This window comes from Chiloscyllium plagiosum, chromosome 7, assembly GCF_004010195.1.
Source record: "Chiloscyllium plagiosum isolate BGI_BamShark_2017 chromosome 7, ASM401019v2, whole genome shotgun sequence".
NCBI lineage: Eukaryota > Metazoa > Chordata > Chondrichthyes > Orectolobiformes > Hemiscylliidae > Chiloscyllium > Chiloscyllium plagiosum.
Genome location: NC_057716.1, coordinates 12430612 through 12456393, shown reverse-complemented (window position 1 = coordinate 12456393; position 25782 = coordinate 12430612). Strand labels below are relative to the sequence as shown.

Genomic DNA, 25782 nt, shown 5'->3' with positions numbered 1-25782 from the left:
TATTTTACACAATTTTTGTAACACCTTGTCAAATGCCTTCTGGAAATTCAAGTACGGTACTTGAATAGGCAGGACAAGTATACGTTGCATTTACTCCTTTAACAAGTTTCAGCAAATTAGTTAGACCCAATTTCTCTTTCACAAAAGGGTTGCTGACTCCTGATTATCATGAGCTTCTCTAACTACTCGTTGCAGTGTCAATTATTCTAATCCCCCCCCCCCGCCCATCACCAAGCTCATGTCAGATGTCATGCCATAATTGGCATAAGGTCTCCTGTATTCTGCCTCTCTGCCTTCTTGAATGAAAAAACTGTATTTGCCGACTTTTTGGTCTGGCAGAACCTTTGTAGAATCTAGGAAATTTTGAAAGATAAACAACCAATGCAGCATCTACCTGACGAGCCGTCTCTTATTAAAAAAAATGAAATTCATCAAGCCCAGAGACTTGTCAACCAATCAGTTTGCTCAGTATTTTTTGAAGAATTATAATTTCACCAAGTTCCCCTCTTCCTTTAAATGCCTGACAAACTTCTATTATTGGAATGTTTTTGTGTCCTTTGTATGAAGATGCACAAAATATTTAATCAATATATCTGCTTTTCTTAAAAATCTACAGTTGACTTCTCCTTCTCTGAAGGACTAACATTTGCTCCTGTTTTTCTTTTTCGAAACTTTTGCTATCTTTGTATGCATTTTTGGCTAGCTTGCTTTCATGCTCTAACCTCTTAATCAGTCTGCCATTTTTTGTATTCTGGCTAGTCATTAGATTTGATACTTAACTTGGTACAGTTGTATTGTTTTACCTTACATTAGCTGCTTTCCCTCTGTGGTTAACTGTGTATGGTGGGTCCTCCCCTTGGAATTTTTCTTTATAGTAGGAAAGTACTTACTATGAAAGATCCCTTTAAATATTGGCCACAGAATTCCTGCTAATGTATCTCCTCATCTGATATCCTAGTTCACTTCAGTTTGCTCAACGTTCATGCCTACATAGTTGCCCTTATTTAAGTTTAAAATACTAGTCCTGAACCCAATCTTCTCATGTTACATTGGATGTAAAATTCAAACATGTTGTGATTGGTGCTTATAACGGTGTCATTACTCTGAGGTCATTAATCTGGTCACATAACACAATACCAAGTCTAGTATGGCCTGCTTTGTGATTAGTCTCAGAACATACTGCTTTAAGAAACTATCTCAAAAGAATTCCGTGAACTTCTCATCAAGGCCAATTTATTTGTAGATTGAAATCACCTGTGATTATTGCCATCCTTTTATCTCTTGCACCCAATATTTCTTGTATACACTTACCTATATTATGGTTCCTGTTTGGAGGCCTGTCTAGCACTCCCATTAGTGACTACTTTCCACTCCCAATTCTAAATTTTATCAAAATTCTACATCCTTATCTCATTTGTAACTATTGCACCAATACAGTTTTTGATTAGGATTGCTACTCCTCTGCTATTACTGAGCTTTCTAATATTCTCGAATATCATGCACCACTCAATATTCAGAGCTACTCATTGTCATCCTGCAGCCATGTCTCCTTAATGGTTATCAGACCATATTTAGTTACTTCAGTGTGTGCTATCAAATCATTTATTTTATTAATGCTGCATATTTAGATAGAGTTTTTATCTTAATAGCTTATTGTCTTGATTGCTGCTATAAGTTTTTTTTCCTCTCTGCTTTTCTGCCATTCTCTGACCTGATGCTAGTATTTTGTTTTCTTGCCTTGACTCTATCCCTTGTCTCAGCTTGATCCCTTGTTTAGTTTATGGGCTCTCTATTTCCCTAGTTATGCTGGGTTGTGAGAAAACCAATCCCAACATGGTTGAGGCTGTCCAAATAGTGCCTAGCCAACTTTCTCCAGCATTGGTATCAATGCTCTACTAACCGGAACCCACTTCTCCCACACTGGTCATTCAGCTACACATTCACTTCTCTAAGTTTACACCAGTTTACATGTGACTCGGGTAATAATGTAGTTCTTCTCTTGCTATTTTTTAAAGATGATCAAGAAATAGTATAAATTGACTCATCGTCTGCTTTTTCGTTGTCATGACATCTCGCCAACATGCTAATCTCATGTGATCTGTCCCATGTTAATGATTACTTCCAGATGATTGTTACCAGTCAGTCAGAGAATGGCCAGGTGCTGCATGTGATTCCTTCCAACCCACCTGGCGTTACGCAGGTGCTGATACCACAGGGACAGATTCTGGATGTTACAGATTCACATGGTAAGAAAGTTTGCTACATATACTCTCCATCATCACATTATCACTGTGCCAGTTATGTACGTAAAAACAATGGACCACTGGAACCTAGGCACTCAATTCTCCATCCTTTGGGTAGATAATTGTCCACCAAATTGTACCATATGGTGAAAAGAATTGGAAAAAGAATGGAATTAATGTGCAACCCAACTAATTTCATAAGCAGCTGCAGGTTCACACAGTGAAATTATTTTTAATTTTAATGTAAATGATATCATTATTGTCACAATAAAGCAGGAGGAAAAAAAGTGCAGCATGAATTTAGATTGCTTCAACTAATGTTTGGTCCAAAAGTTCTCGTGTTGGTGAATAACTATCAAGCAAAAGTTCTTTGATGACAAGTCATCTTTGAAGTAAAGAAGGAGAGCACTGTTATTATAGTTGAGAAAAAAGCATATCACAGCTTTTGGAATGAAGCAGTGCTAAATGGGGACTAAAGGCCAAATTTAAAAGGATAAGAAGGGTTATTAATCGTACTTTCATTTTCCTCAGTACTGTTTGATATTTTAATAAAAATGGAAATAACTATAATGTCACATCAACCAAGTGCTGAAATAGCACACCCGATTTTTGTGATGCCAATGTAACTTGTTTTAGCAGTATGAAGTAGGGGAATTGAATTGATAGAATCCCTACAGTGGAGAAAAAGGCCCTTCGAGCCTGCACAGACCCTCCGAAGAATATCCCGCATAGGGTCTTCATCGTTGCTAATCCACCTAACCTGCACGCATTTGGACTGTGGGAGGAAACCGGAGCACCGAGAGGAAACCCATGCAGACACAGGGAGAATGTGCAAGCTCTACATAGACAGTTGCCCAAAGCTGGAATTGAAGACCAGTCCCTGATGCTGTGAGGCAGCAGTGCTAAGTGGTTACATTTTTAAAAACAATCCCTCCATTTTAAGGATGGGTATTCCACTGTGTTTTGATGTATTTGAATATAGAAATAGGTATAGGCAATTCAGTTCTCATCCTATTCATCCGTTTTAATAAGGTCATGAGTGATCTGTAGCCATCTCCATATATCTCCCTTTGGCCCATATCCCTAATACCTTCAAAAAATCTATCTAACTCAGATTTAAAACTAACAACAGATCTAGCATCATCTGCCATTTGTGGAAGAGAGTTCCCAACCTCTACCACCCGTAGTGTGTAGAAGTGCTTGCTAACATCGCTTCTGAATGATCTAGACAATGCCTCCTAGTTCTAGAGTGTCCAACCCAAAGGACATAATTTATCTTTGTCTAGCCTCTTTTTTTCCTGTTAATATCTTGAAGACTTCAATCAGGTCATCCTTTAACTTTCTAAATTCAAGAGGCCGAATTTGTATAATCTCTTCTCATAACTTTAACCCGTGAAATCCAAGTATTATTCTTGTAAACATACATTGTACTCCTTCCAAGGCCAAAATATCTGACGTAAGGTGTGGCGCCCAGGTCTACTCAGTACTCCCAAGTCTAAACAGGGTTCAATACAGCTGCAGCAGAACCTCTGTATCCTTATATTTCTGCCCTCTCGAATATCAAGGCCAGAATTCCATTAGTCATCTTGATTACTTTCTGCACTTGTTCATAACATTTTAAAGGTAGATGCACTAAGGATGTGCTGTTTGAATTAATTTTTGAAAAGTTAAAATTTTTTGCCAGATGCAGCTGATGATAAACCGATAAGTGATGAACTTCAGACAGTGACTGTAGCGGCAATAGCAGACAACAGTGGCTATGTTTTGCACCCCACCTCTTCGTTAACTTTGCCCAAAAAGACCTCACTCAGGTATGTATGAATCAAAATTTGACTGGAAAAGTTAACAAAGTTGGATAGCCCTTAAGACCATGATGTTTTCGTTAGAGGTTAGATATGGTTCAACAAAAGGAAACGCAGAAAAACAAAAGCCCCTTGAATAATGAGTGTGTTGGAGAGCTTAATGGCGCAGAAAGAGGCTTTTTGATGATTGTTAGATGGACTTTTCAAATAAGAATCAAGTCAAATTCAGCAAGTTCTAAAAGGATGAGAAAAATAACGCAGTCAAATGGAATACAAGAAAGGAACATCATAAAAGGAAATCCTGTAAAAAGCCTGAACGCTGGGGTGCTGTCTGTTGAGGACATAAAAGTGATGCATTGTGCTGATGTTCAGGGCGTGTTACACATACTTAGCAAGTGCAAAGAGGATAGTGACAGAGAAGTGGTAGATATGAAGTGGTGGGAAAAATGGATGGAATGAAAATGATGGGCAAAGATGTCTGCATTGAGACTGGAAAAAGTTGCCTGCTTCAAATTGTTTTTGTCTGAGGTCATTAAAGAAGTGAGAATGGAGACAGTAGAAGGTCTTGTCATAATCTTCCAATTCTTCCTAGATGGGGACAGTGGCAGAGAATTGGAAAGTCATAAATGTGACGTCCTTATTCAAGAAAAGCTGTGAGGAAATACCTTTTTTTTTTTGGCCAATCAATTTAACATCAGACGTGACTAAGTTTTAAAAATCAATAGTCAGAAAAAAGATATTTGGACTTGATGTTAATTGTCTCAATACCAGAAAGTCAAAGAAAACTTTAAAAAGGAAGCTAAGGCCAAATCCTTATTTTCTTTCAGACTGATGAAATAACCTTGAGAGTTTATCATAATCTTAGACTATTAACTACTCTAATTGAAACCATAGATGGTTAATCCAGGCGAAATTGATTCTAATTTTACTATTTTAAAAGAAAACTTCAGCAATTTTACTCTGAAGCATTATCTCAGAAGTTAAAAATATAATGCTGGATGTGCTAATAAGCTGAATGACCTCCTGCCGAGAATTGTGGTGGAGGCACATGTATTGATGATTTGAATATTGACAATGTTCATTGTTACAGAGAGCAAAGGCAGGAAAACTAAGTTATAATGCTCTTTTGGGGAAATGGTACAGACATGATGAGCCAAATGGCCATCACCTGCCATGTAACAACAGTGTCTTCCTTTATTCTTCCATGGGATGTTGCTGTCATTCGCATGCATTTGTTTTCCATCTCGAAATGCCCTTGAATTGATTGGCTTAGAGAGGGTAGTTAAGGTTCTAGTTCATGCAGGTATAATTACATTTTTGTGAAACTTGAGCAATGGAAGTATTAAGTGGTGAATAAAGATTCTTTATTTTTTACAACCAAAAGAAAGGTTACAACAGCTCTAAATCAGGTGTAAAGATTCAATAAATGTATACCTTTCTTAAAGGTTATATATACACAAAAGGTTTAAGAGCATTTCATTGATTCGTTGAGCCTACTCTTCCATTTAATTTGATCACAGCTAATCTGTTGGTAAACTCAACTACCCCTCCCTATCTTCACTCCTTTCTTCCCAACAAATGATCAACAATATTCAAGGGCTCTGCTTCCACAGAGGAACATTTGAGGAAGTACTCCAAAGACTATAGTGCTACTCAAAGCATTCATGTAGCTAAGTGCTTGAAATGTAATCCTTTTTTTTTGTGTTTCAGAATGGTTGAAGATCATTTTCCTGTCCCACTACAACCACTGCCACACAACACCCCTGCCTGGGCTCGACGACTCCGAAGCTGTGAGGTTGATTAGCACTTCTATATTTGTATCATTAATGGATATTGCTATAAATTGATTTTTATTTCAGTAATATTTACTTTCAAGTACTTTTTGTTATGGTCAATATATACTCTTGAGAGGATCAAATCTACATTTCATTACAAGATCAAACCTGAAATTGCATTTAAAAATATATGTACTACTCAGGAGAGCACAGATTTTTGTTAACTGCTCTGAACCACAAGTAAAGCAAACTGCAATATTAATGTAAGAGCATGAGTCTGTGAAGTACATAGAATTCAAATTTATGCTCAAAAAATAAATTTAAAAAGTGGAAAAATTCTGAGAAAAGCTAGTGTTTTAGGAGAGACATATCATTATCTTTTCTTTCTAGAATTTTGTGTTTTTAATAAAGATTGACAAGAATCGTTTAACGTTCCTACACTTTCTATCCCAAGGGAGAAGAGTACTCTCTGCTGTTCTTCCTTCAAAATTTGAAATGAGTTTTTGTTGATGGATTTGAATACCCTGCACTATCTGTATTTGGCCTAAAGTGCAGTTCAGAACCCCTGTTGTGAGATGAGCAGCAATGAGGCAATGTCATCATTTTCCCTATCCCTCATTCAAAAGCAATCAGACACTTTCTGCTATTATACATAGGTGCTTGACAACTAGCAGTGAATAATTAAATATGTGCTGTACAGTGGTTTCACCACAATTAGACATTTCAGTTCAAACCAGAAACATAGTATCTTATAAAATTGATGCTCGCTGGGTTGTCAACATGATTGCAGTAGTCTGTAGTTTTTTGCTTTGTTGCTTATCTTTCCAAACAATCCCTGCAAGAGCATAGGGGTTAAACTACTGTCACTCAAGCCAGGCAAATGGAGTATTTCATGGCAGGCACAAGAATACGATCTCCCCCGCACAAAACCATATTGCCTATCACTGATAAGCCCATTCTTTTCTAAATATAAATAGATCCTATCCCTCAGGACCCTCTCCAGCAACTTTCCCATCACCGACGTCAGGTTCACTGGTCTGTAGTTACCTGGAATATCCCTACTACCCTTTTTGTACAGGGGGACAACATGAGCAACATTCCAGTCCTCCAGCACCTCACCTGTATTTAAGGATGCCATAAACATTTCTGCCAGGGCCCCAGCTGTTTCCTCTCTCTCCTCCCTCAGCAACCTGGGATAGACCCCATCCGGTCCTAGGGATTTGTCCACCTTAATAATCTCTAGCCTACTTAACCCATCTTCCCTACTTATGCCAACGTGATCCAGACTAATCAAACTTCTATCTCTAATCTCAAAATTCATTATGCTCCTCTCCTCAGTGAACCCTGATGCAAAGTAATCATTCAGGATCTCACCCATTCTCTCAGGTTCAACACACAGCCTTCCTTCATTATCCTTTATTGGACCAATCCTTTCTCTAGTTACTCGCTTGTTTCTTATATAAGAATAAAATGCTTTGGGATTCTCCTTAATTCTGCTTGCTAAAGCTATTTCATGACCCCTTTTAGCCCGCTTGATTCCTCGTTTAAGATTTGTCCTACTCTTCCAACATTTCTTCCAGGGACTTCTGTTCTTAGCTGCCTAGACCTTATGTACGCTTCCCTTTTCCTCTTTGCTGGGCGTACAATTTTTTCCTGTCATCCACGGTACACGAATCTTGCCCTTCCTATCTTTTGCCTTCAATGGGACATGCTTATCCTGCACTATCTTTAACCTATCTTTGAAAACCTCCCACATATCAAATGTGGACTTCCCTTCAAATAACTGTGTCCAATCCACATTTCTGAACTCCTGCCTAATTTTGATATAATTGGCTTTGGCCCAGTTTAGTACTCTTCCCTTAGTACCACATTCATCTTTACCTACGAGTATTCTAAAACTTATAGAATTCTGGTCACAGTTCCCAAAGAAATCCCCTACTGCAACTTCTACCACCTGTCCTGGCTCGTTCCCCAACACCAGGTCCAATATGGCCCCTTCCCTCGTCGGACTATTGATATACTGCTCTGGAAAACTCTCCTGGATGCTTCTTACAAATTCTATCCCACCCAGACCTTTGACGCTAAGTGTATCCCAGTCAATGTTGGGAAAAAATTAAAATCTCCCATCACCACTACTCTATTGCCTCTACATCTTTCCATAGTCTGTTTGCTATTTGTTCTTCTACCTCACGCTCACTGTTGGGAGGCCTATAATACAGTCCCAACAATGTAACTGCACCCTTCTTATTTCTCAGCTCCACCCATAATGCCTCACTATCCACGACCTCCATAATGTCCTCATTTAGCACAGCCGTGATATCATCCCTGACCAGCAATGCAACTCCATCCCCCCTTTTACTTCCCTCCCTGTCCTGTCTGAAGCTTCTATATCCTGGAATGTTTAGTTGCCAATCATCATGCCCTTCCTTCAACCAAGTCTCTGTGATTGCTATAACGTCATACTCCCGGGCACCAATTCAAGCCCTAAGTTCATCTGCCTTACACACTATCCTCCTTGCATTAAAGTAGATGCATTTCAGGCCACCAGTTCTTTTGCGCTTATCCACTTTCTGCCTACTCTTCCCTTTATTAATGTTATCTTCTTACAGTCTCCACCTTGCTGCCTACTTGTTTTCTCTTCTGGTTCCCAGTCCCCTGGCACATTAGTTTAAAACCACCCCAAAAGCAGTAGCAAAAAACTCCCCCATGGACATTGGTTCTGGCCTGGTTCAGATGTAGACCATCCATTTTGTAATAGTCCCACCTTCCCCAGAACCGGTCCCAATGTCCAACAAGTGGTTAGCACTGCTGCCTCACAGCGCCAGAGACCCGGGTTCAATTCTCGCCTCGGGCGATTCTCTGTGTGGAGTTTGCACATTCTCCTCGTGTCTGCGTGGGTTTCCTCCGGGTGCTCCGGTTTCCTCCCACAATCCAAAAATGTGCAGGTTAGGTGAGTTGGCCATGCTAAATTGCCCGTAGTGTTAGGTGAAGGGATAAATGTAGGGGAATGGGTCTGGGTGGGTACGCTTCGGCGGGTCGGTGTGGACTTGTTGGGCCGAAGGGCCTGTTTCCACACTGTAAGTAATCTAATCTAAATCTGAACCCCTCCATCCTACACCATTTCTCAAGCCACGTGTTCATCCTGGCAAAAGTGAGGAATGCAGATGCTTAAAACCAGAGTTTAGATCAGAGTGGTGTTGGAAAAGCACAGCAGGTCAGGCAGCATCCAAGGAGCAGGAAAATCAACGTTTCGGGCAAAAGCCCTTCATCAGGAATAGAGGCAGGGAGCTTCCAGGGTGGAGAGATAAAATGTATCCTGCCTATTTTTTCAATTCTACGCTGGCTAGCATGTGGCACTGGTAGTAATCCCAAGATCACTACCTTTGACGTCCTCCTCTTTTTAACTTCTCTCCTAGCTCCCTGAATTCTTCTGTCAGGACCTCATCTCGTTTTCTACATATATTGTTGGTGCCTATATGCAGCAAGACAACTGGCTGTTCACCCTCCCCTTTTAGACTGCTCTGAAGCCGATCGGTGACATCCCTGACCCGAGCACCTGGGAGGCAACATACCACCCAGAACTCCCGTTTTCGGCCACAGAACCGCCCATCTACTCCCCTCACAATAGAATCCCCTATGATTATGGCCCTATGAGTCTTTTTCCTAGCCTTCTGAACAGCAGTGCCCACCATTGTGCCATGATCATGACAACTGCTGCCCTGTCCTGGTGAGCCATCTCCCCCCAACAGTATCCAAAATGGTATACCTGTTTTGGAGGGAATTGACTGCAGAGGACACCTACACTGCCTTCCTACTCTTTTCTGTCTTTTGGTCACCATTCTCTGTCTCCCTCAGCAATTCTAACCTGTGGTGTGACCAGTTCACTAAACATGCTATCCACGACCTCCTCAGCTTCGCAGATGCTCCACAGTGAGTCCATCGCAGCTCCAGAGCCGTCATGCAGTCAAACAAGAGCTGCAGCTGGACACACTTCTTGCAGGTGTAGAGTCAAGAACGTCAGACACATTTCTAAGCTCCCACATCAAGCAAGAGGCACATGCCACGGGTCTGAGGTCCCCTGCCATTGTAAGCCTAGCTTTATATGAACTAACTAAAATCAAACAATGCACATAAATATATGAAAAAGAACGATAAGAAAGAAATAAAAGCCTTACAGAATCTTTTTCTTCAGGTTGGGGGTGAGGGGAGATACTACAGGTGTAGTATCTCGGGTTTAGCCACTGCCCAAATATAAATTAAGCCCTTACCTTTCCAGCAGCCCTCGCTTCACCTCACCTTCTCTCCTCGTCGCTCTGTCAAAATGGAGAGAAAGACTACAGACCAGTAAACCTGATGTCGGTAGTGGGAAAGTTGCTGGAGAGGGTATGAGGGATAGGATCTATTTATATTTAGAAAAGAATGGGCTTATCAGTGATAGGCAATGTGGTTTTTTGCGGGGAAGATCATGCCTTACCAACTTAATAGAGTTCTTCGAGGAAGTGACCACGTTGATAGATGAAGGAAGGACTGTTAATGTCACATACATGGACTTTAGTAAGGCATTTGATAAGGTTCCCCATGGTAGACTAATGGAGAAAGTGAAGTCACATGGTGTGCAGGGTGTTCTAGCTAGGTGGATAAAGAACTGGTTAAAGAACAGGAGACAGAGTAGTAGTTGAAGGGAGTTTCTCGAAATAGAGAAAGATGATCAGTGGTGTTCCACAGGGATCAGTGTTGAGGCCACTTTTGTTTGTAATATATACAAATGATCTGGAAGAGGGCACTGTTGGTATCATCAGCAAGTTTGGTGGAGTAGCAGAGAGCATAAGGAACTGTCAAAGAATACAGGAGGATATAGACTGGAGAGTTGGGCGGAAAAGTGGCAGATGGATTTCAATCCAGACAAATGTGAGGTGGTGCATTTACGCAAGACTAATTCTAGAGCGAATTATACAATGAACGGAGGAGCCTTGGGGAAAAATTGATGGGCAGAGAGATCTGGGAGTGCAGGTCCATTGTACCCTGAAGGTTGCTGCACAGGTGGATAGAGTGGTCAAGAAGACATATATTATGCTTGCCTTCATTGGATGGGCTTTTGAGTATAAGAGCTGGCAAGTCATGTTAAAATCGTACAGGATTTTGGTTTGGCCACATTTGGAATACTGTCTACAGTTCTGTGCGCCCCATTACAAAAAGGATGTGGACGCTTTGGAGATGGTGCAGAGAAGGTTTACAAAGATGTTGCCTGGTATGGAAGGTGCTAGCTATGAAGAGAGGTTGAGTAGGTTAGGTTTATTTTTATTAGAAAAAAGGAGATTGAGGGGGACCTGATTGAGGTTTACAAAATCATGAAGGGTATAGACAGGATGAATAGAGACAAGCTTTTTCTCAGGGTGAAGGATTTTATAACGAGAGGTCACGTTTTCAAGGTGAGAGGTGGAAAGTATAAGGGGGAAACACGCGGCAAGTACTTCACACAGAGGGTGGTGGGCTTCTGAAACGTGTTGCCAGCAGAGGTGGTAAAGGCAGGCATGGTAGATTCATTTAAGATGCTTCTGGACAGATGCATGAGTAGGTGGGGAGCAGAGGGATACAGATGCTTAGGAATTGACCAACAGGTTTAGACAGTACATTTGGATCGGCTCAGGCTTGGAGGGCCAAAGGGCCTGTTCCTGGGCTGTAAATTTTCTTTGTTCTTTGTAATACAGCTGAGGCTGGATATTTTGTCCGTCTGTGTTATTTGTTCATAATATCTGCTCTCTTTTGTGATGGCATTTTCCCATTTCATGAGACTCAAGATTTGTTGCCTCCCCACAATTATGTATTATGTTGTTTAAGAGCTTTTTTTTTATACCAGTCCTTAACTTGCCTTTACCTGTTTGGACTAGAGTTATTCTGTCCTGTGGGTTCAGTTTAAATCAAAGTAATGCTAAATGTTAATCTTGTCTACTCTATTTAGCATTGTGTATAACTGTAAGGAGCTGTCCCATTATTTAATTGCAGAAAAGTGTTTACATTATTCTACCAGGCAAAATTTCAAAATTTGCAGATCACATAACACTTGAAGATTGTTGGCAAAAGAATTGAAGATGAGATGGGGAAACAATTTTTATTCAGCAAATGATTAAGACCTGGATTGTACTGCTTGAGAGTTTAGGGGAGGCAGATTCCGTCATGGTCTTTGAAAGCCAATTTGCTGAATATTTGAAGACAAAAAGAAAATTGTAGGGCAATGGGAGAACAAGGACAGGATAGTGGGCCAGCAAAGTTGCTGTTGCGAGATCAGGTCTCCACACAGGATGCAAAATTGTTTCCTTCTCTGTCTTCTGTGGTTATTGTGACTCAGTGCTTAGAACAGAATACAGAATGTGGAAGTGTAAGTTGGGTAGAACATCTCACTGCCTAATATCATCAAACTGCAACTTTGCAGTTAGTGATGATGAAAAGAGCAGAGGCCAACAAGAAGAAAGCATAAAGCATCCATAGACTCAAAATTTTAACACTCTCTCTCTCTTTCTGTAGATGCTGCCAGACTTGCTGAGATTCTCCAGCATTCTCTACATTTGTTTTATGGAATTGTCTTAATTGCTCACCTAATGTGTTTATTATTACAGAAAATTGGAGACTCCTATCGTGGGTATTGTGAGAGTGAAACTGAATTGGAAAATGTATTAACAGTTCACAAGCAGCAAACACAAAGTGTCTGGGGAACACGACAGTCTCCAAGCCCTGCTAAACCTGCCACTCGGCTGATGTGGAAGTCTCAATATGTACCATATGATGGAATTCCATTTGTTAATGCAGGTCAGGGTTGGCTACTTGTTTGGAACATAGTTGCTTTCCACTGGAGATTTTGTTGACAGTTATTACATAACTGAATATACGTAGAATTTATTTCAATCCTCCTGGCACATTTCATGTATTTTTGCTCTATTTATTGGAGTTCTTCCTGTTCCTAAACACAATCTAAATTTCTTTTAGTTTTAGCATTACTCTTTGCATTTGCACATAAGCACCTATTTTTTTAAATGTGTATTTTTTTAAAATATCTTTACTACTATCCATTAAAAATGTCTGTCTGGGTCCCTGAATGTCTTTGCTATTTTATCCTGTAAAATTTGCCATTTTATTGAATTTCTTATAATTTTTCTGAATTCCAAAACACATCATCGTACTTTTCTCAAAATTAAATATCATCTGACGTCTGACTGCTCAGTTTACTGTACTCGCTATGTCCTCTTTTGAGTTGCTCAGAGATAACCTCACTCCTTCGTTAAACCATAAAAAAGGGAGCTTGAGACTTCCAGAAAATCAAACGTGCATGGTTTATTGCAGTTTGGTCACATATATCTTGACTTTTGTAAACAACTGTCCTTACTTAACATAATGTCTTTCCAAGTAAGTATTTGATTTACATTATGGCTGATATTAGGCTGACTAATCTGCATTTCTTCTTGAATGCAACTGTTAAGTTCTAGTCTTCCAGCTATTTCCTATATTAGTTAATGTTTTAAAAAAAATTGATGCCAGAGTCACTATTGCTTTCATTCTGATTTTTTCATTCTAAGATGTGAAGCAGTTGTTTTGAAATGCCATTTTCCCGCTTGAAATCTGGACATGCTCTTGAATTTTGGTTGCTGATACTATTGTTCCTTGGCCTACAGACGAGACTGACGCTGCAATAACTTGCAAAATTTGAAGCGTGTTCTTCTGGCACAGCATTTGAAAACTGTCTTCATTCAATCTGTCTAGAATTTAATAAAACTGAATTTGTAAAATATTAGTGTGCAATTTTTTGTGACTGTATTTTGCACTTTGCTAAATGTCCGGAGTTAATGCCAAAGGCAGCATGTATTATTATTAGAATTAGGGCACAATTGTGGTAGTTATGATTTTTAGCTGTAGCCCAATGGTTCAAATCTCAACAAGACAAGTTGTAAAATTAAATTTAGCAAACTAGAAAAAATGATCATAGAATTTACTGCAGTTTGATTAAAGACCGGAATGCTTCACAGGTTATCTCATTTTTAACGAGAAGCTGGTAAGTACTTGTGGGGGAAAAAAGGAACAGAAGGAATGAAAAAGGAAAATGTTGGGAATGTTCAGGTCTGGCAGATTCTGTGTAGAGGGCAGCAGTTAATGTTATAGGTCTGTGATATTTCATATGAGCACCTAGACTTAAACACACTCTCTGTAGATGCTGCCAAACCTTCTTGGTGTTTCTGAAACTTTTGTTTTTATTTCAGGTTTCCAGCCTTTGTAATCCTTTGAAGGATTAGAAGGATATATTAATGCAATCAAATGTAGTGTGACTGGTTAGGAATCTCCTATGGAGTGTCAACATTGGCATAGATAAGTTGATCCAAAATGACCCGTCTCTGTGCTTAGTCTTATTCTTCCCTAAGGCTTTAAACGTGCTGTCAGTCCTTTCTTTAACCATTGGGGGTGGTATTTTTTATGATAAAGCTTTGACAGCTATTGCACCTTCATGTTTGTGTTTTCTGACAGCACTAATTTTAAGTCAGCTATTGTTTACAGTTTACAGATTTCAGGAGAGTGTAACTTGGCTCACCATGTACCTATGCTCCTTACAGGAAGTAGGGCTATTGTCATGGAGTGCCAATTTGGACCAAGGCGCAAAGGGGTTCAACCTAAGAAAATAGAACAAGAAAGCATCTCAAATCAGTATTATAAGGCAACTTGTGCTGCACGGTAAGAATCCCATTTGAATGATAGAAACAATTTTTTTTTAATGGTGTCTGAAACAGTAACTTTTGTGGACTTCTGAAACCCACTTAAATGCAATGTAGCACAAAGACTGGAAGCAACTCGCTACACTGTCTGCTGTTTTTGAGTATGTCAAATTGAACACTACTCCAATGTCGCTAAATTATCGCTTCTGATCTAATGTCCAGTGCTGGTTGAGCAGAAATTTTCTCCAATTAAATCTTGGAAGACTAAAGATATTGCCTGCAGTCCTAGCTCCCAACTCTATTGCCTAGGTAGCAGCTCCATCCCTCTCCCCACTCTCTCTCACTTGTGCTGTCCGCCCGTATCTAAAATCTAAAAATTGAAACTTAATGTAATGCAGCAATAAGACTGTCCTTCCACTGAAGCCACAATTTACGGCACAAGATGAAAACTAATATGCCACTTGAAGAACCTTTGCACAGCACCAGAAGGATGCACGTATGCTTCCTTGATTTCAAAAATATTTGACAGACTTTGTCCTCCATTAATTTTGTTCATAACCCAAGCTAACTGTATTGTGCAATGGTAGTATCCCTATCCTGGACCAGGAGGCTCAGGTTCAAGTCATATCTGCTCCAGAGCAGTCTAACATTTCTGAAGAGGTTCATAAGAAAACTGGGTTAGTTTTTTTTTAGAAGTTAAAAATTCACGTTTTGAAGATGTTTGTTATTATTTCAAAATGCAACTTGTCTGAAATTTGTTTATTCTGCTCCAGAATCTACATTAAAAAAGTGCGGAAGTTTCCAGAATACAGGGTTCCCACAGATCCTAAGATCGATAAGAAGATTATTCGACAAGAACAGGAAAAGGCCTTCAACATGTTGAAGAAAAATGGATTTGATGTAGGAGGAGTTGTCAGGTAGGAATTTTACATGTGGTCCATGATTAGGTTGCTGGAACTTTCATTCATAGCAATCTGTGACTCCATTTGGCTCATCATTTCTACTGTTAAACTCATGAATCTTATTTAAAATCTTCTCCTATCATTGTATAATTTGTATGTGTATGTGGGCTTTAGGTACTAAAAAAAGATGTGTTTAAGGGAAGATTGTTTTAATTTTCAATTGCAATTTTCTAATATGATAGGCAGGATTTTACTGTGGACTTCTGAACCATGCTGTTAGGCTCAAATGAGGGACAAAAGCCTGAACGTTATGTTTTTCTCTGATATAACCATCAAGGGACCAGAAAGCAGGCTTGCTGTCCAATTAAAGATGGCTGGAGGGTCCTTTAAGCTGGGGGACGAAACTGGAGTCTTCCAACTTGAAAGCAGAAACAGGATGCTATGGTGAATACGTGAGGGAGAGTATGCCACAAAATGCAGCTGCCCTTTCTGCAACTTTTCCCACATTTAAAATAAATAGCCTTTGCAACTCGGCCAGCACTATGGTGGTTAGTCTGTCCTCGGTGTGGCCATTGCTGCTGCTGCACCTAAGCAGACAAACCACCTCTAGGCCTGTCTGATGCACCAGCTTGAAAATCCTGGTCAGTCTCAATTTGTAGGTCTCTGTCAACCTTCAGTGGCTTAATAGATTACAAGCTGCTTGCTGGCAAGTAGCTCTGTTGCCTGCAAGAGAGTGGCCTGCAGTGCTGTGGGGCCCAAGTTCTTCATATTGTTTTTCTCCTTCAGTACTGCCCACACCACCACCATTAACAATTTGGGCCAAAAGTAACGTTTTCATCCCACGTGTATTTTTCATTGGGCACTGTATTTAAGGAGTTATGTCACTGGATTATTAATATGTAGGTGCAGGTCAATGTTCTGGGGACAAGTGTTCAAATCACACCATTGTCATGAACTTAAATTCAATTAACAAACTTGAGTTGAAAGCTAGACTCAGTTTCGTGATCACGAAACTATCAGTTTGTCCAAAACTACCCTTTAGATTTGTTAATGTCCTTTAGGAAATGTAATATGTCCCTTCTGGCCTTAATGTGACTCCAGGAATATGTTTGATTTAACTGGCCTCTGAATTAGGCCAGTAAATTACACTGTTCAGGAGCAATTGGGAATAGGCAATGACTGTTGGCCTTGCTTGTGCCGCCCATGTCCCATCAATTTCTTTTTAAAATGACTTTGATTAATGACTGAGATGTGCCATGATGTGGAACATTTACCATTAAAACTATACAAGAGCTTCAATCCTACTGTTGTGACATGGAAATTTAAATTCATACTAATTATATCAAATGAAATAATGGTTACCTCTAAACTACTGGAAACTGACAAACTGTTGTGAAAACCCTTCTAATTGCTAATGTCCTTTAATGAAAGAAAGTAGCCTTCCAAATGCAATCTGATTTAAATCTGACTGCAAAGGCATAGCAATATGATTTGACTTCAACAATAATGATCCAGGGAAAAATAAATTATTATTCCAGTGTTTGAACCTAAGATTCTTTAGATTTGGCCATATAAGGTCCTAGATGCAGAGAAACAAAAAATCCCTTTTCAGTAACTTATCAGACAACTTCTAGACAACTTTTTATGCCCCTGGGCATTTTTTGTTCGGTCGGTTTATAAAACTTTTTTTACATTTTTGCCTAATTGTCTGGAGCTTTTAAATGCATTTAACTGTCCTCCGATCTTGACCAGTTATATTAATCTATTTTGATTGCTGGTGCTGCATCTGTTGAAAACTGTCTCCAATCTAATTAGTCACATATCTTTCCTTGTGTGTTCTAATGGTATATGTTCCATGTTATGGGAGTTCTAGTGACATTTTATATTTTCCATTTTTAAATTGATGAGTGTAAATCTACTGTTAGTGATATTGAAGAAAGTGTACGTATGCAATTGAGCATTTGTTAGCATATTTGAAAAAGATACAGATAGAAAACAATATTCCATATCACCAGATACAGCTGATCATTTATTTTTATCATACTTACAATTTTTTCACCTCCTTTGCTGTACACATTCCTCTAACCTCAAGTCCTAATTTCTTTAACAATTTGACTGTACTTTATGAATTGTTGTTGTGCTTCACTTGTCAAAACGGCATGGGTTATCCTGGCAGGCACAGACAGTTCAATCTCTCTCTTTCCACTCTCTTTCATTCCCTCTAATTTCCTCAAGCAGAAATGGCAAATGGTTCAGATCAGATACTAAAACCAGTTCTGTAGCTGTTTTTACTGGCTCATCCTCTTTTTTTTTTTTTCTAGCTACTGTTGCTACATCTTCGGCGTTTCATTCTTGAACTGCTTCAACATTTTTAAAACTCCTTAGAACATTTTTTTTCTGTTCAGGTTCTGTTCTGCCATCCCTAATTTCTCTTCTGACTGGGGCTACCTTTTTGTTACATTTTATTTCTGCTGTGTCTTGATTGCCTTTATTATCTTTATGTAAACATTTGTGTAAGTAATTTGCTCAAAATAATGCTTTATTGCCAGAAACCTTTCTGACAAGTCACATTGAAAGATAGATTTTGTTGTTGATTTGTATTAAAGTTCATTTTGTTTCTTCCAAAAAGTTTGACTTGTTTGTCATCTAGGGATCTCTGGCTTCAATTGCCCTCCCTTCTCACCTAGACTGGTTGAACTAGCTGTTTTAAAAGCACACGTGCATTTCTGTCTACCTGTTTGTTACTTAGATTTACTTAGGCTAGTTTTCTCTTTTTTCTGGAATTAGGTTTCCTCAATTTAGAGATTAATATTCTAGATTTCTCATTGTTCTCCTTCATCCTTAAACCTTATGATCATTATTTTCAAGATCCTTTCCGGTGATGATGTGCTCCACTTGATCCCCAAGGCCTAGTCCCAGCGTAGCCTCCTTCCTCATTGAACAAGAACATACTGATCCAAGATAATTCTCCTGAATACACTTCAGAGGTTCGTCTCCCTTTTTGCCCTCAAACGTACACTATGCCATTCAATAACAGTTGGTTAAAATCATGCATTAACACTTTTTATTGAGAATTGCATGATCTACGCCGATGTTTTTGCAAATGTGCTCCTCCAACTCATTTGTCCCAGTTTGATGAGCTGTGAAATACACCAAGTAATATTGTAATTCTCACTGTTTATTAATTTCAGCCAGCAAGATCCTGCATTTGATGCCACAAGAGGGTTTTTTTCTAGCACTGTAATACAATTTAACAGACTTTCCTAATCCCTTCTTTCCTATATCCCTTGTGCCAAGGACTACTGAACATCCAATTCTCCCTCTTGAGTCAGGTCTCATTTGTCATCAGTCCATCATATTTCTGAATGGCGGTTTGTACCTGCAGCTCATTGAATCATATTTGTGCATTTACCCGAATGCATACTAATGTCACCTTGAAGTTCTTCATAGTTACAATGATCTCTCCTGAATGTTCTTTTTTTTTTACTATTTCCCCTGGTCTTCTGCATACTTGGTTTCTACTTGTTATAGTACATGATGATGTCCAATTCCTGATTGAACGAGTTTAAATCCTCCACAGTAGTACTAATTAACTTGTCCAAAAAGATATTGACCCCAGTTCTGTATTTGTGCGACCAGTCATTCTTGAACACACACTCATTCCAATATTTCAGGAATCTGAATCCCACCTGCCTGTGCTATGGCTAACAACACGTTGACCTTTCACATCTTCTGATGTTTATTCTGCATGGAATGTTTTTTCCAGTGTAATCCAATAACTGTTACTTTTTAAATATATTCAGAATTGCTTCCTGGAGCTTTAGAAATCTTTGTTTAGGTTAGGGATGGGAACGATTACATTTGAAACATATGAGTCCACATCTTTATCACAAGGTTCATATTCTGTTTAGAATTTGAGAAGGTCATAATTGTTGATATCTTTCAGTATATAGGTGACCTGATGGAATTATTTAAGTTTTATAGGGACTCTAACATGGGACCATTCGCACTGACTGTTGTTTCCAGAATTCGGTTCTGACCACTGACAGGTTTTACCCACAGTGTTATTGAGCATGTTCATGTTGCCACAGGTGGTATGTGCAGTTACCCACACCACAGGCTCATCAGTACCATGATCAAGACGGTTCCTATTTACCATCGCCTCCACCACCACCTCCGCCATCATTTGTTTCTGTTGAAGAGGACGATGTTGGAATGATGGATGAAAATGGGATATTGCCTTCTCGTCTGCACCCACGTGTCACTGAGAAGATTAGAGAACTGGTTGCTCAGGGAATCGACCAGGTGTACATGGTCCGGAAGCAGTTAAGGTTTGTTTTTGATACACACAGTTTGCTTCATATAGAAAATATCTTTGTAGAGTAATGCAATAATGCAAAGTTTTATGTCACCACGTTACATTAAGAATTCCACAGTAATAACTATTCTGAGTTATATAGAAGACTTGTATTAGTAAATGGAAGTTGCAGCTTATTTTTCATAGTCTCAATACAAAAGGTTTCTGAACTAGTTTTAAAAGTTTTAGATAAATGATTTGTGAATTTTCTTTTGCTTTTTTTAAATCATTCTTTTATATTTTACCTTCAGTAGAAATCTGGAATTCTTATACATGCTTAGCAATTGAATTTATATTTTATGTTGTTCAGATTTTATTGTCAGCAAGATTTAATTTTAAAGGCAGATGCATGGAATTGTGATTCAAAATGTCTACTTTTGTTCCTGATGATTTTTCAGTTACATAGAGTTCTGATGCCATTTGGATGGTAGATGAAGTGATTAAAAGGAAATATCTGTTCCTTGCATTGTGAGAAATATAGAGAAAAGTCATGCACTTGATTTTTTTTTATTTATCCATGGGATGTTAGCATCCCTGCAAGACCAATGTTTATTGTCCATTTCTAATTGTCCTCAGAAGTGGTGCTGAGCCATCACCATTAAATCTCTGGTGTCCATGTATTATATGCAATTCAGGAGGGAATTCTAGGAATATGACTCTGACAAGTAACATATTCAGGAGAAGCAAAATCAGAGTTAATGATTATTGGCTACTCTGAAATGAACTGTTTCCTTACAATCGTTTTTGGCTTCCATTAACAGTACTAAAATCAAAATGGGAGAATTTGCAATCAGTCAAGCGCATGCACGTCTAACAAGTTATTCTATTTGTTAGTTGTTTCCACTTAAATGTTGTTCATTTTTAGTTAGCCATAGGCAGCCTGTTGAACCTCAGTGTTCTATTTGATTGTAAGAATACGTGTTGGGTTAAGATGAGCTGTGTCTTTCACTTTAGGCCTTGTCGATTTGTTATTTGTTACTACTGTGGCACAGACTGTGTAATGTTGTTTCATTATCTGATGTTAGAAGACTGCACTGTGTCCTATTGCATTCAATAATCTTGACTGTCATTGATAATTTGTTTTTCTTTGTGCAGAAAGTTTGTGGAAAGGGAATTATTTAAACCTGATGATGTTCCTGAAAGACACAATCTCTCCTTCTTTCCAACTGTCAATGATATCAAAAACCACATCCACGAAGCACAATTAGCACTACAGAGAGGCGAGCTGGAATACATATCTGGCTCAATGACTGCAGCGGTAAGATATGTTTGTTTTGGTAAGTTTATATATTTGACCTGAAGCAGGGGGCTGAGTGGGTCTGACGGACTTCGCCATTCCATATATGTCATCGACAGCAGGCTTTTACTTTTGCGTCCCAGACCTGAGAAAATTTTATCATTGGATATAGGTCTTTTTGGCCAATTAATACTTTATATCCCTCATTTAATTTATTGAGTTGTTTTGTTTGATTCGCACATTTTTTTCACTTGAGCAAAATATTATTTGAAACTGTCTTATGATTGTTGTGCAGGTGTACAGCAGTAGCTATAATTTGCATTTAGATGGTTAAACCATACAATTGCTTTAGTTTCCAAGCTGTATTGCTGCAATGTCTCCTTCATGTTTATGAATTGGTGTTTGAGTTGTTATTACTTTCCATGGTCAATTCTGGATGTCCACTGGAGAGTTTTGAATTTTCTATTTGAGGATAATATGTTCATGCCATTGTTTGATTTAGGGTTGCCCATGACATTCACGAGAGAGCAAAATCAGGGATCTTTTGTTTTGGGTCTTACGTAAAATGTTTGTTTGAGACTCATCTCCAATAAACTGTTCTTAGTGGAGGATGGCAGCATCATGGCAAATAGATGAGGGAAAAAACAGCACTGGCATCCAAAGTATTGGGTTTGACTTGAGGATTCTAGTGATATACCAAATCCATGTTCAGTGATATCAAGCAAGAATACAAGCAGTTTCTATTTATACATGTAAGTAGGAATGAAAATAGCTCTTGAATTGTGTTGTAGGAAGGACTGCCTTCAAGGAAGAAGAGAGGTGCAATTGGAATTCCAGAGGAGAATGGCCATTGTTAGAGTAATTAAACTTGAGAATGCCCAAGAGGTCAGAATGAGATGAATGGTGATACTTCAAAGGATTGAGAGGCTGGAAGAGGTAGTAGAGATGGGGAGTGGCAAGACATGGAGACACCTAAAAATAGGAAAATTTAAAATCAAGGCTTGTCAAGGTACCAGTCAGCAGCGCAAGAACAAAATTTTGATGTCAAGTTTATTTCAGTAGTTTGAATGTGGTAATCCAGCCCTGAGTATATTGGAACAAGTCTAGAAATAATAAAGGTAGAGCTTTTGTGGTACAATGATAGTGTCTGTATCTCTGAGCCAGGGGAACTGGGTTTGAGTACCACCTGCTCCCGAGATGTATAATTACATCTCTGAACAAGTTGATTAGAAAGTATCCAGGAGTAACAAAGGCAAGAAATACGGTTGTAACAGAGTAAGAGTTGAGATGGAGGTGAATTGGACACTGTTACAGAAGTATACTTATCTATTCTATAACTAGGAATTTCTATGTGGTCAGGAACTCTATCTTGGAATGAAATTATCGCCAAGGTTTCAAACAGTCTGTTTAAGCCACAGATAGTTATCAGGGAGAGGGATAGAATTTGTATTGAGCTCATAGTATTTATAGTACATATACTAAAGTAAATGACTTTAATCTTGTCACTATTTAATTGGATGAAATGCCTCCTTATTCAGGACTGACTATCTGATAAGTTTTCAACAGTAGTGGAGTCATGAATGTTGAGAGAGAGTTGGGTATAGTCAGTTTACTTGTAAAAGCTAAGATTATTTTTAGAGGATGTCGTTGAGATGAAAGTAAATGCGAAATAGGGGGAAAGGCAGGGATTGATCTTGGGCTATCCCAGATATAATAGAATTTATGTGCTAATAGTGTTACAAATACTGCAGTGGCTGCAATTTGATGGATAAATATTGAAGCAATTGATTGCACATGAGTGGACATTGGAGGAGGATGGCATGGTTAGCTGTGTTACAAGCTGCAGAGAAGTCAGAAAGGTTGAGGATGGTTAGTTTGGTTGAGAATGGTGCAGCGGCAGGTCTAGGAAACGTGATTGTGGAGGATTAGCATATTCAATGTTTTTGGAGAAGACAAACAACTTGGAAATTAGGTAGTAATTACAATGATCATGTTTTTTATTTAATTTGGGAGGAGTAGTTACAGATTTAAAGACTAGGGTGACAGCACTTGAAAACTGTTAACAGTATTGGCCAGGCAGCAAAGTTGGGTGGTTACATTACTGAGGTAGTATTGAGGTAGGAGGTGCACCTCATGGACAAAATGACGACAGAAGGCCATGAGAAATTGTAATAAAAGATGAAAGTTCAGGGCTAACTGAGGGAGTTTTAGAGGATATTTAGATTAGATTCTCTACAGTGTGGAAATAGGCCCTTTGGCCCAACAAGTCCACACCGACCCTCTGACGGGTAACCCATCCAGTCCCATTTCCCTCTGACTATTGCGTCTAACACAATGGGCAATTTAGCCTCTGACGGGTAACCCATCCAGTCCCATTTCCCTCTGACTATTGCGTCTAACACAATGGGCAATTTAGCATGGCCAATTCACCTGACCTGCACATCTCTGGGCTGTGGGAGGAAACTAGAGCACCTGGAGAAAACCCATGCAGACACGGGGAGAATGTGCAAACTCCACACAGACAGTCACCCGAGGCTGGAATCGAACCTGGGACCTTGGTGCTGTGAGGCAGCAGTGCTAACCACTGAGCCACCGTGCCGCTCATATGCTAACCACTGAGCTGGTCTAGTAGACTAGTGGAAGGGAAGGAACTAGCAGTGCCAAATTATTGTATTGTCTCTATTTCAGTGACAGTTAACTGTGACCTGTTCATGCAGATTGTTGGAGGCTGAGGACAAGGCAGGAGGGATTTAAAGAAGCTTGTTTTCAATGGGGGAATACAAGAAGCCAAAAATTATCTTTACTTTCATTTATTTCAAAATCATCCTGAAAAGTAATGTTAGCCAATGAAAGCCATACCTGCTAATGTTTCAACTGATTCAGCCAAATCTAAGAGTGAATGGTGAACCAAGTTGTCCCTCATCAAATCAAGTGAATGGTTTACCTCAGTTGGCTGGATCATTGGTTTACAGAGCAGTGTGTTGGCAACAGCATGGGTTCAATTCCCATCACCATGAAGGATTCTTCTTAACCTTTTCCCTCGCCTGAGGTTTGGTGGCCCTCAGGTTAAGTCACCACCAGTCGCTTCTCTCTAATGAGAGAGCAGCCCCTATGGTCTGGTTAGACTATGGCGACACAACAACATCAAATCAAGCTTTCTACCTTGGGCCAATTCCAGTCTAATGGAGTACTTAGGGATATTGCTGATATCCAAAGCACAGGTGATACTTGCCAGCTTGTGCTGGTCAGTTTCTGGACCTGGTTGACCTTCATTGGAGTGGCTCGCTTTTTCACATGGTTCGAGAATGTTATTGGTGTTGTCCATACTTCACTCTGAAATAGTCCTGAATGGGGATGCTGTACACTATTGCAATTGAAGGTCAGTTTCATTATGCACTTAGTGCTCCTCCTATCAAGGTGGAATCAATACTGTGTTTTTGAGGGCATTGAAATGTCCAGGATAGAGTTATTTATCTGTGCAAATTTCTGCAAAGTTCTTCATATGATAGCTCTCAAAGGTACTGAAGATCATCTCTGCAGTTACTGAAGATCATCTGTGCAGTTACTGAGCCTTATGGCAGTTTGGTCTTCAGGAACCATGGTGACCTGATTTTCAAATGAACACAACCATCTATCCAGTGTTGTCTGTAGCTGGCATAGTATTTTGAGGTAGAATCCCAATGAGCTTGAGTTTTTAAGCAAGATAAGTTGTAGACTGATGGTTGGTTTATAGGTGCTACAATCTTTTTCTGGAATCTGGCTTCAGTACCAAAGTTTCAGAGCAGAACCTTGAGTGATGTCCGCTTAGATCATCAAAACTCCTCAAATCAATCTCACCATGAATAGTTCCAATCTGTGTTACAAGTAGTTGGCTGGACAGTCTGCAGTAATTGCTCAGGTGATTCTGAATTTAAGAAAACCACAATATTTGTCTGTCCTTGTCATTTTCCAAGCTTGCTACCTTACACTCTAAATGATCTCAATAATAAAAAGGGAATGATGTCCTCTAGAATATTATCAAGGTGTTGATCCTTGGTAAGATTACATTTTAGAGTGCTATGTACTATGCTGATTACCTGGCAATGGACAGGATACAAGAGAGATTTGAAATGATAATGTGAGAAATATAGGTTACCTCTATAAACAGAGGATAAACATTTGTGACCTCTTTTCTTGTGAGGGGTGACCTGTTAGAGATATTCAAAATTCTGAAAAGTTCCACTCTTTTCAACAGTTTCCATCTGTGACAGGAACAATATTAGGGGCTACCAATTATAAAATAACTGTTAAGAGTCAATTAGGAAATTCAGGGTAATTTCTCTCCAAAGTGTGGTAGGAATTGTTTCTCCTGGGAATGGTTGAATAGAATATTATAGACAAGATTGAGGGAAGGGAGGATTATGCTGACACAGTCAGTTCAGGATAAGTAGGTGGAGGCTCAACTGGATCATAATTGCAAATCTGAACTAGGCCAATGTGCTATTTCAATGTGCTATATATGATATATATTGCCATGAATACATTTTGCACAAAGACTTCAGGATCTGGTTTAGTGAAGCACCTTTGTACTGTTAAGCAAAATAGAGAATCAGACACAAGTAGGAAACATTTTCAAGGTTTTGTCCTCTTGCAGATTAATCCAGTAGTTGCTGGTATAATGCTCGCTGTTTTTCAGTTCTTGTTTGTCTGATTCTGTAAAAATAAAAATCAGACTGCATCATATCAATCTACAGCTGAGAGTTGCTGAAACCCTGATGGTGACCAGGAAACAAT

General features: G+C 39.2%; 1 protein-coding gene across 3 annotated transcripts in view; it reads left to right on the top strand.

Annotated features, from left to right (window-relative positions):
- LOC122551330 (calcium-responsive transcription factor-like) overlaps positions 1-25782 on the top strand; it is a 63158-nt gene that overhangs the window by 13899 nt on the left and 23477 nt on the right. For all 3 annotated transcript variants that reach the window (XM_043693057.1, XM_043693055.1, XM_043693056.1), the window contains exons 5-12: positions 2126-2246; positions 3928-4054; positions 5756-5840; positions 12435-12624; positions 14415-14532; positions 15287-15430; positions 19507-19746; positions 20868-21030. In XM_043693057.1, coding sequence (XP_043548992.1) covers positions 2126-2246; positions 3928-4054; positions 5756-5840; positions 12435-12624; positions 14415-14532; positions 15287-15430; positions 19507-19746; positions 20868-21030 — 1188 coding nt within the window. The remainder of the gene's footprint in view (positions 1-2125; positions 2247-3927; positions 4055-5755; positions 5841-12434; positions 12625-14414; positions 14533-15286; positions 15431-19506; positions 19747-20867; positions 21031-25782) is intronic.